Source organism: Pelodiscus sinensis, chromosome 23 (genome assembly GCF_052426305.1).
Source record: "Pelodiscus sinensis isolate ZL-2025 chromosome 23, ASM5242630v1, whole genome shotgun sequence".
NCBI classification, from domain to species: domain Eukaryota; kingdom Metazoa; phylum Chordata; order Testudines; family Trionychidae; genus Pelodiscus; species Pelodiscus sinensis.
Window position 1 is genome coordinate 15,902,055 of NC_143074.1, and position 10,810 is coordinate 15,912,864.

Sequence of the window (10,810 nt, forward strand, 5' to 3'; positions counted from 1 at the left end):
CGGTGATGGACGGGGGCCCTGGGTCCTAGGGCAGTTGCCCCCTTTATCTCCCCATCGGTAGGCCTGTTGTAGTGCAACTTACTATGTAAATGAGAGCGTACAGCAGAAGGCACTAAACTCCCCTGCAATGGATATTTTTCATGCAAACTTCTCACTAGCCAAGACATCTCACAGGAATTCTTGAGCTTGCCAAGAGCCCAAAGCTGCTCCTGCTGGAATCTACAGCCAAATACTCAAAGCCTGAGAAAATAACAGAAGCCACAACTCTAAAATCATAGACTCATAGGACTGGAAGGAACCTATCTAGACCAGTTCCCTGCACTCATGGAAGGACCAAGCTTCATCAAGACTCAACTTTGGAAGCTCCGGAGGCCACAATGATACAGCACATGCTGAGGGTCGCAACTTAAGTATGGTTGCATATATATGCAAATAACTTCTCTCACACTGATAGGCATGAATACAAAGATTAAGGCAAGACTACACAACACAGAGACCCCATTTAAGTCAGTTCTGCTGATATTAATAAAATGCAACCTTTACCTGATTTCTGCCCATATGATAGCACTTTTAATGAGCAATGACAGTCCAGGAATTTAACTACTAAAGCGCATATCTACAGAAGACCAGTATATCGACTACTTTTTTGTTTTGGTTCACGCTAGTGGGATGCATATTTAGCCCTGCCTAAATCCAAACCGCACCGCAGGCCGTGTGTTGAGCAGTCCTGATCTAGACCATTGCTGACAGGTGTTTGTCTAACCTGCTCTTAATGATGGCATTAATCTTAGAAAAAAAGGCAACTGAACTTACCTCTCTTGTTGGAACTAAGATAAGCGCGTAAGGCCCATCGCTGCGCTGGAAACAGAAGAGACAGTATCGCTGAACAGAATGCACCATGAACTCAGAAAATCACAGAAGACAGAGGTGGCATGATAAAGCAGCTGTTCCCTGACTCCTCCTGCTTGAGCAACATGAAGCCAGACTCTATTGCTGCAGAAAAGCAAGGGTAGCTGTGCAGGAGTGGTGAAGGAAATACACCACGTAACCACTTTTCTTCTGCACAGGTATTTCCCTCCCTCTACTCCCCACCTTGCGATTTTGGCCTATTCACCCTCCATCTCTGTTGCATGAAGTATAGGGAACTAACAAACATTATTATTTTTCCTTTATATTGCCTTTATATTTGCACCATGCAAGGGCCATGTAGGCCAAATTCCAAAATGGCATAACTAAACAGGGCAAGAGATTGCTTAACCGTCAGAACAAGAAAAGACACTACTGACCTAAGTGCTCCAGTTGTAATTTATTTGCATTGCTTTGAAATATTAAAAGAGAGCACACTTATTCCTATGGAGCATACCTTTATTTTTGACTTCGTTCCCTGCAGAGACTGAACGAGGGGGATGCCATAAGCAAGAGTTTTACCTTGGTAAGAAAAACAACAAGATGTTTATGTCCTTTTAAAAACGGTAGTAATTGAAGATTTCAGTCATGATGGGAAAGCCAATGAAATTAATAGAAGGAAGGTTTAAAGCAAGCAAAAGGAGGTACTTTTTCCACAAAACGCACAGTCAACCTGTGCACATTGCCATGGGATGCTGCGAAGGCTAAAAAATATAACTGCATTCAAAAAAGAATTAGATACGTTTGTGCAGGATCTGTCCATCCATGGCTATTAGCTAAAAGGGCCAGGAATGCAACCCCGTGTTCTAAAATTCCAACTGCCAGAAGCTGGGATGGGACTTCCAGAGATGGATCACTCAGAATTGCCCTGTTCTATTCATTTCTTCTGAAGCATCTGGTACTGGCCGCTATTAGAAGACAGAATACTGGGTTAGATGGACCAGTGGTCTGATCCAGCATGATTGTTCTTATGGTCTTCAACGCATCGTGCAAAGACAGAGCTCCCTCTACTCCTAAACTGACTCAGAAACTTCAAATGGGAAGCTTGATGAGTTGTGGGGTCAGACTGGGAGGGGGAAAAAAAAGTTGACGATACTCTTCCCATTTCTGCCCGTATGAATCAACGCTGCTCACAAAAGATTGAGCAGATATTGAAAATATAACTGTGTTAGCAGCCTGGGTCCACTGGGCCCTTGAGCTTGGCTTCCTCTATGGCCTTTGCTGGGCTTCTTGGGTTTGGGTCTAGCTGGTGGATGCATGTCATGATTGAGACATACTAGTGGAATTGCATGGAAGAAATCTGCACACCCTATATCTGCAGTTTGCCTATCTCTCACCACTGTCACTGGTCTGTCATTCTCACAGACTATAACAGGTGAATGTAATACTTAGTTTGCATGTATGGAAGCCAACTAATCTAGTGCCTGAGTAAGAGTGGCAATTAAATACTGACCTGAACCTGTCTGGGATCTCACCAGTGCATCCTTGCCTTTCAGCAGCACAGGAATAGTTTCCTTCTGAACACTAGATAACAAATAATCCCAATTAAGAACACGCAAGCACCAACTCACTCTCAAATATTCACAAAGATGTGAAGTTTTAAAACTGCTTTTAAAACCGTGCACCTGGGTTTACCCAAACCTGCGTACTCTCCCAGTTCCTGCTGGAATTACTACACCAGAAATGCGGATTTGTGAAAACAGAACAACAGAAAAATGGTATTTATGCTAAATAGGAATACAAGTGATTTTGTGGCTAAAGACCAAGAGCCAAGCCTCCTGGGTTCCATTTCCAGCATTGCTAATGACTACATCAGGAGTGGGCAAACACCAGCCTGTGGGCCAGATCTGGTCGGTCAGGGTTAGTTCCTGGTGGACCCCCTGTCACTATATTTACCTGCATCTCCATACGTACGGGCAATTGCAGCTCCCATTGGCCATAGATAACCTTTAGAGCCAATAGGAGCTGTGGGAAGCGGCGTGGACTGGGACATTGCTTCCCACCATTCCCATTAGCCGGGAACAGTAATCCAAGGCCAACGAGAGCTGAGATCGCCAATACCTGTGGAGGCGCAGATAAATATAGCAGCCCCTGGTAGACCACCTTTTTATTGACCATTCTGCTCTACATCAAGTTACTTTACAACTTGATTTTTGGAGGAGCAGAGGACTCACAGCTCCCATGTACTGTAATAGAAATTGCGGGGGCATATGAATTAATTATGTTTGTCAAGTGCTTGGAGATCATCCAGTGGAAGGTGCTACAGAAGTGGGAAGTGTTTTACACAGGTTAGCTTACCTGGTCATACTAGACATCTTCAAGACAGTGGTTATTGTGGAAACCTGAAGGGATAAATATAGTGTTGAAAGGTTCTAATTCTATATTATTCACTTTCCTGACTTTGCAATGCAGGAGAAGGAAAAATCCCAAACCCTGATGTTATTAAGCCCAGCGGGTCATGACATGCTATAAAATGGTGGCTTCTGAGTAACATATTTTGGTCTGCAACCCAGATTAAACAATAGGAGGCTTTTGGATGTGGTGGGGTCTGATGTCAGTTGGGGATGGTACTAGCTGAGAAGGATGGGTGCTGGACTGGTGGGCTACCTGGTGTTAAAATGGGCAGCGGCATGTAGTGCTGATGTGGGTTGCTGGTGTTGGATGGAACACAGCTAATGGGAGTGATGGGGATGTTGATGCAAAAGTTGCCTTCACACAGAACCATCGCTAGTGAGCTAATTTGAGGCACCAGGCGCTCTTTCTACACCAGGGGCAGGCAAGATCCAGTCTGCCAAGCCACCAGATCCAGCTGCCGGGCTATCCTGCCAGCACCCTCAGGCACACAGCAGCCCCATGCTGCTTTAAGCAGCTGACTGCTCCCTGTGGTTTTCTGTTCCAGGTCCTGGGAAGAGGCAGAGGCTTTGCACACTGCTTCCGCTTCCAGCACAATCTCTCCGCTCCTATTGGCTGGAAACTGGCCAACGGGAGTTCAGAGATTTTGCTGGGGACAGGGGCAGCACACAAAGCCTCCTTCCCGCCCCAGCACCAGATAAAAGAGCCACAGGGAGCAGCCAGCCATTTTGAGCAGCCTAGGTAAGCCTCTCCCAGCCTGATCCTTCCTCTGGTACCCCCATCCTCTCCCTCCTACCAACTCGCTGCCCCAGGCCATGACCCCCTCCTGCCCCAGGTCACAACTCCCTCCCAGACCCAGAACCCCATCCCCAGGCCAGAATTCTCTCCTGCACCTATACCCCTTCCCTGACCCTACACCCTATTTCCCCTGCCACCAATCACAATCCCTCCTTCACCCAAACTCCCTCTCAGACAGCACACCCTTTCCTACACCCCAGTCCTCTACCCCAAGCTTCTTTCTGCACCCAGTCTCTGTCCCAGACCCTTAGGCCACATACCAAAATCTTGTAGTGCCCCTCATAAGGAATTGCTGCCCATCCCTGTTCTACAAGAAGCATATATCACTTCACAGGGGGACAGCCTCCAAAAGTTTAAAAACCGCAAACCTTTTCAAGCACAGACCCATTAAAAACAACTCTATACCACAGCCTGACAGCACTACCCAATGATCGTGTGGCCAATCTAGCACTCACCAGATGGGGATGGAGGTCCAGCTGGCTGAAAGATTCCGAAGTGAAAACTTTTTCCTGCACCTGTTTCACGCCCCCTCTGCAAGCAAAAATCCAAAGCAATGTGAAACAGTTCCAATCACCCACAGGCTATGGGCCAGATAGAGAGAAGAGTGAAGTCTGGGTTCCAATGCAATGATCCCAGTGGCAAAAAGTTTGCATGGAAGAGAACGTTGCTTGGGCACAAGACGTCTGCCTGGGGGAAGGATAGAGTCAGGCTAGCCATGGAATGTGCTGATTCAGTACATCCCCCTAGCCCAGTGTTTCTTAAACTGTGTTCCACTGCACACTGGTGTGCTGCGGAGAACAACAGAATTCAAAATGGCCACCCTTAAAGGGGCAGGCAACTTTTTTTTTTTTGCTCAATAACTTCTCCCGACCCTTTTTTCCCCTCAATAAATTTCCCTCCAACCCTTTTCCCACCCCTGACCATTTTTTTTCTTCCAACCAAAAATCCTTAGTGTTCCTCATAAAAAAAAATTGTTTGGTCTTAAAAAGTTTAAGAAACACTGCACTAGCCATTAATGGAGTCGCCCATTATTGGTGGAATCCTAATGTAATTTGCACCTTCTGGAGACAGCAAGAGTGACTTTGACCCCTTCCTTAATGAAGGAAAACTATTGAGCCAGTATATTGCTAACAGCAGTAGGAAATCTATTATAATATTCCAGCTCCTACGTGTCTATTCCACCAAAAGAGATGGGATTATAAAGGACATCCAAGAAATAATTTATTCTATTTCTAGGTTAAATGCACAGGACAAAGCTTTTAAATGAGGATGGTCTCCATGCTACAGTGTTATAAATCTACAGACAGGTACCGACTATTTGAGTGCTTTGAGATCACTCTCAGCCATGAGTCTTTTGAAAATATCAACCAATCCTAGATCCAATTCTTGCATCTGCCTCCTTAATTCAATGCAAAACTCTTACTTCAGGGAAAGCACAATCAGGATCTTTGTTTTATTACATCATAGGTTCTTAGCATGGTGGTGGGGATCATAGCTACCCTACCATTCCTATTGCAGTCTACATAGGCTCTTAAGCCTTCCCAGATAGGAGAAGGAGCCTAAACAGAACTAAGGTACATGGGAGGGGGAACCTGGGCAAGAAATGGCTGAAAACCATCATACTAGATGGATGATGGAACTGTATGTACATGGGGGGAGGGAGGACAGGGGTAGAGGACAAACCCTCATGCTTTGTACATATAAAGGGGAGAAATCAACAGCCTTTTAGTGGGGGGGAGGGTTGTTTGTTTTAAAATACCTGTGAATTTCTGGAATCTCAGGATTGTTTTTAAAAAGACATGATGTCTTAATGAAAGGTCTGCTGCTTAGGCTCTCGTTCTGTCGGTCAGTCGAGGGTTTCTTCGGAGATTTTGACGACAAATTTCCCTTCATGCAGATGTTGGCCTCCTTGGTGCATTTCTTGTTTGGGGACGCTGACAACTTGCGTTTCCGCTTGAAAGGTGTGCCTTCATCTGCCTGCTGAAGCTTCCTTTTCGGAACCTTTGTTTGCTTCGGTGACAGCAAAAAACCAGGATGGATTAGTGTGTAAAGATTAACTATGCAAGATTATACCCTACTTACCTGGTGTGCAAGACCCTAGAGAGTAACATCTCTTCCTACTGGACCCTTTATGCCCAGATATAAGTAAGTGAGTTTGATTTTGCAACTGGACCTGTTCACATTCTTCAAAGCAGAGATTAATACAATTACAATTATTTTAATTAGGGCTGCCAAGCAATTAAAAAAATGAATCGCAATGAATTGTGCTGTTAAACAATAAGAATACAGCCCCCCCACTCCAATCCAATGCCCTCACCCTCCCACACAGCCCGGTGCCTCCAGAGCCCCTGCTTTAACTCAATGCCCCATCCCACCTGCAGAACTGGGGACATAACTTAGCAGGGCGGAGGGTAAAATGGTGACTCAATAGGAGGAGCCAAATTCCCCCCCCCCCCCCCCCCACACACACACACACATCGGACCTGCCCTGGGTCTCATCGGAGCCGCCACCAAAGCCACAAGCTTTTCCCTCCAGGTGCTGGGGTGCGTGCACAGAGCGGTTGTGAATGATCCGGGTGCATGGATCTGAATGGTCCATTTGACACCCCCTCCCCGCTCCCTTTGCAGGGCAAAATCCTGGACATTTTTTGCCATTTAAAAAAGTTGGCTGGATAGAGATTTAACAAGTGAAAATGAGGACATGCCCAGGAAAAACTGGATGTATGGTAACCCTAGATTAACGCGCGTTTACTTTTTTAACGCGTGAATTCTGCCCTGCGTTACTCGCAGGTGTTACCGTGCATTAATTGACAGCCCTAACTGAAATTCTTATTTTGGTGCCCATCACTACAGTATCAGATATCATTTTCATAGTAACTGAACAGTATTCTCTTTAAAATATGCACAAGGAAAAAGCATTGCAACGCAAATCTCATGATCAGATTAGAGCCATATCTCCACCCTTTTCCTTCTTTCAGGGATGAAGCTTCCTCCATTTTGACCTGTGGTTTCATAAGGCTTCAGGAATTCTGATCTCTCTATTCCTGGTTCTGTATTAATTCTAATTTCTTTTGAAATTCCTTCTGCTTCCCCTGGGAAATGTCTTTGCTCACCCCATATTCTTCTCCCAATACTGAGGCATACAATTAATTTAACTTTCTTCCATCCCTAACTGTCCTTCAATATCTCATCCATGTCCTAGTCAGTCAAGGTGATTTTCGTACTTGAAAACTTTTTAATTCACCTTACTACAGTGGGGTCCTCTATCCTTTTTCTCTGCTTGTCCTTACATTTCCCCCCTCCTCATTCCTGATTTCATTCTACAATATTCCCTGCGTCCTCCTCTGCACTTGCCTCTCAAGTACTTTAATAAGTTTTGTCCTTCTTTCTTCAATAATATCAGCCTTTACAAAACATCAACTCCTTATCTGCTCCTCACCTGGTGTAAATCAATGTAGCTCTGATGACTTCAATGGAACTGTGTCAATTTATATCTATTGAGGGTCCGTCCCCTATTTCCTATAGGCTGACAGAAGTCTTGAGCAGACTGTACGTTTCTTTTTCTCTACCCGCATCTTATTAAATATTGTCCAATATCTTACATATTAGAAGTTACATCTTCCATATTAAAGTTCCAGAGAAGAGCAACACAATGATTAAAGGTCTAGTAAATATGACCTATGAGGCGAGACTGAAAGAACTGGGTTTGTTTGGTTTGAAAAAGAGAAGACTGAAAGGGGACATGATAGCAGCTGTCAAGTACCTAAAAAAAGGTGTCACAAGGAGAAGGGAGAAAAATTCTTCTTCTTAACTTCTGATGATAGGACAAGAAGCAATGGACTTAAACTGAAGCAAAGGAGGTTTAGGTTGAACATTAGGAAAAATTTCCTGTCAGGGTGGCTAAACTCTGGAATAAATTACCTAGGGAGGTTGTGGAATCTCCACCATTAGAGATTTTTAAGAGCAGATTAGACTGACATCTATCAGGGATGATCTAATGGTGCTTGGTCCTGCTGTGACGGCAGGGGACTGGACTTGATGTCCTCTCAAGGTCCCTTTGGCTACGTCTACACTATGGAGCTAGTTTGGGATACCTCCAGTATCCTGAAATAGCTGTTCTGCGTCTTAAGAGCAAGCCTGTTATACTGAAATATAATGGGCTCGCTATTCTGATGTCCCTGTAAACTCATTGCATGAAGGTTAAGGGACATTTTAGAATAGTGTGTTGTTTTAAAATGTGTTGCAAAATAAGCTAATTCAAAATTATCTTGAAATAAACGACACAATTTGTGTAGTGCAAATTGCATAGCTTATTTTGAAGTAAGGGTGCTGAGTAGATGCACCCTTCCAGTTCTAGTATTCTACGATTCTCTATTCTTCAAATGCGCTTTGTTGAAATTCAAAGGGGGGATTTTTCAGCAGTTACGTGTTTACACGCAGGGGGCAGGCAGGAGCCGGTGCTTGCAGGGAGCTGGTTTAAAAGCTGGCTCCCCACAAGCACCAGCTCCCACCTGACCCTCCGTCTCTCTCTGCTACCTCTGATACAGAGGCAGCAGTGCGGGGAGTAGAGGAGAGGGAATGCGGTTCCATGGAGCCAGCATGCACAGTCAGCTTTCCATGTGTACCGCCTGACCTCCCTCCCTACAGGCAGTAATGAGGGGGACAGTCAGCTCTGTGGGAGCTAATGCTCATTGAGAGCTGGCTTCCCACTGAGCACCAGCTCCCGTCTACCTCCCTCCCCAACCTCCACGCTGCTGCCTCTGTGGGAGGCAGGAAAGAGCGGGGGCAAATCTGGCTTCCTGTGTGCACTGGCTCCTGCCTGCCCCCTTCACCTTCCATGCTGCTGCCTCTCTCCCCACAGACACTGGCTCCCATCCCCTACCCCTTTGCTACTTCTGAGAAACAAGCTGCCTCCATCTCTCTTTACTACCTTGAGAAATAGGCTCTGCTGAATTATGGAATTTTCTGGACCATGGGTGTTCACCATAATGAAGAGTGGTGGGGGTGTGGGATCTGGAAAGGAAGGAGGCAAGGAGCATGCAGAAACACACTTGGGTGAAGGTGAAGGGTCTGGGAGGGAAGATGGATGCATGAGGGGAATGGGGTGTGGGGACTGGGCATGAGGGGAATGGAAGAGGGACTCTTACATAGTGCTCCACTACCAGGGGCACATGTGACTAAGCACCACCTGCCCCTCCCAGCCTCTGTGGCTATGGGAGCAGCAGGGGAAAAAGCCTGCACTGCCATTCCCCCAGCTTAGGGGAAGGGAGAACAACAGGGCACAGAGCAATTTCTTCTGCCCCCCTGATAGGGTCTAAACTATGGGTGTTCCCAGATCAGGGACACTAGGATTACAGAGGTTCAAGTGTAATATAAAATTCATCTTTGGACTGAGACAAAATATAGAAAGACTCAATCCCAAAAGCAGAATTTCTGAGAAAGTTACCAGCAACTGAAAATAAGAGATTTATCATGGAAGTCCATCTGTAAGCAGCTACAGTGCAACCTCAATTATCCAAAAGTACCACGAAGACCAAAATCTTTGCATAATCAGTGGAAGCTGAACCAGCAAGATCCTCTAAGACAGGGGTGGGGAACCTTTTCTGGGTTGGGGGCCACTGACCCAAAGAAAAATCAGCATCCAGCCTCCAGGCCTAAGGTTCCACACCCCTGCTCTAAGATCAGGCTCCAAAGTCTACTTCTGATACCCTTTTTCCCCCAGATGGTAGACCCCTTCCTCAAAGCTAGTCAACTCAGCAGAACTAAACAATGAAATACTGCTGAGACCCAGAACTGAAGTCCTACTGTATCTTGCTGAGTCAGAAGGCTTCAGAGAAATTCACATATGATCCCTAATTCAAGCCTCACTTATCCGAACCACTCCTTCCTCTGAACCAGGATCCCATCACTCTTACTAAGGATGGAGGGATTTGGGGTACAGAAGATCCAGTAACAAAGAAGTTAATTATAATTAACATTTCAAATCTTTAAAAAAGGAGTGGGGACTTGTCCCAAAGCACAAGAAGCTTGTATTTATAATATCACATTTGAATTCTTTTCTGAAATAGTTGATTTAAACTGAAAAAAAGTTGAACAAGACTTAGAGGAAGAACTAGACATACCCACTTGTCCTTGTTGGGCAGTGTCTTGGGGAACTTCTTGTGTCCTGCAGAATGGTGAAAATATGGGGAAGGCAGAGAGCTCACGTTGAGAATCAATCCCTCGTCTGCCTCCATGGCTTAATACACAGCTTTTGATTATACTTTAAGCTGCAATAAAAAAACAGCACTGAAAGACACTACTCCACAGAGTCAGCCATGCGACTGCAGCTACACCAAGGCAGAGCTTAACTTAGCTACAGCACCACACTCCACATGTGCTACCCCACTACCTACCCAGCTGCAGCGAAGGACCCCAAACATAGCTGTCTTGCAAAGTCCCCTAAACAGCAAAGCACTTTTTTTCTCTGACTTACGTCCTTACTGAGAGAAGAGGGATGTAATGTTAAGGGCAATGTTTAAAGTCTCTTTCTCTCTTTTGTGAGAAAGGATATTTTGCTGTACCAATGAGACATTTTAAATTCTCAAGCTAGGGAAGGGAGAATTGAAAAGGCTTTTTTTTTTTGCAAAGTAAATGATTAATGAGATTCTTAAATATTGACTTTTAAATTTGTAGAGTAAAATCCGTCTTTACATAGAAAACAGCTTTAAAACAGGTCCCTAATGACAATACAATCCTAAATCCAAATATTTGC

The 10,810-nt window shown here is 45.1% G+C and overlaps 1 protein-coding gene across 2 annotated transcripts in view; it reads right to left on the reverse strand.

Annotated features, from left to right (window-relative positions):
• Positions 1 to 10,683, reverse strand: part of DDX31 (DEAD-box helicase 31) — an 81,554-nt gene extending 70,871 nt beyond the window's left edge. Inside the window, exons 1-8 of one of the 2 annotated variants that reach the window (XM_006136813.5) lie at positions 10,452 to 10,683; positions 10,179 to 10,325; positions 5,816 to 6,066; positions 4,512 to 4,587; positions 3,205 to 3,248; positions 2,360 to 2,430; positions 1,364 to 1,428; positions 814 to 858 (exon numbers count right to left, since the gene is read on the reverse strand). In XM_006136813.5, coding sequence (XP_006136875.3) covers positions 814 to 858; positions 1,364 to 1,428; positions 2,360 to 2,430; positions 3,205 to 3,248; positions 4,512 to 4,587; positions 5,816 to 6,066; positions 10,179 to 10,292 — 666 coding nt within the window. In that variant the 5' untranslated portion in view covers positions 10,293 to 10,325; positions 10,452 to 10,683. The other variant, XM_089772903.1, reaches the window with a different exon arrangement.
• Positions 10,684 to 10,810: the final 127 nt, after the last annotated feature.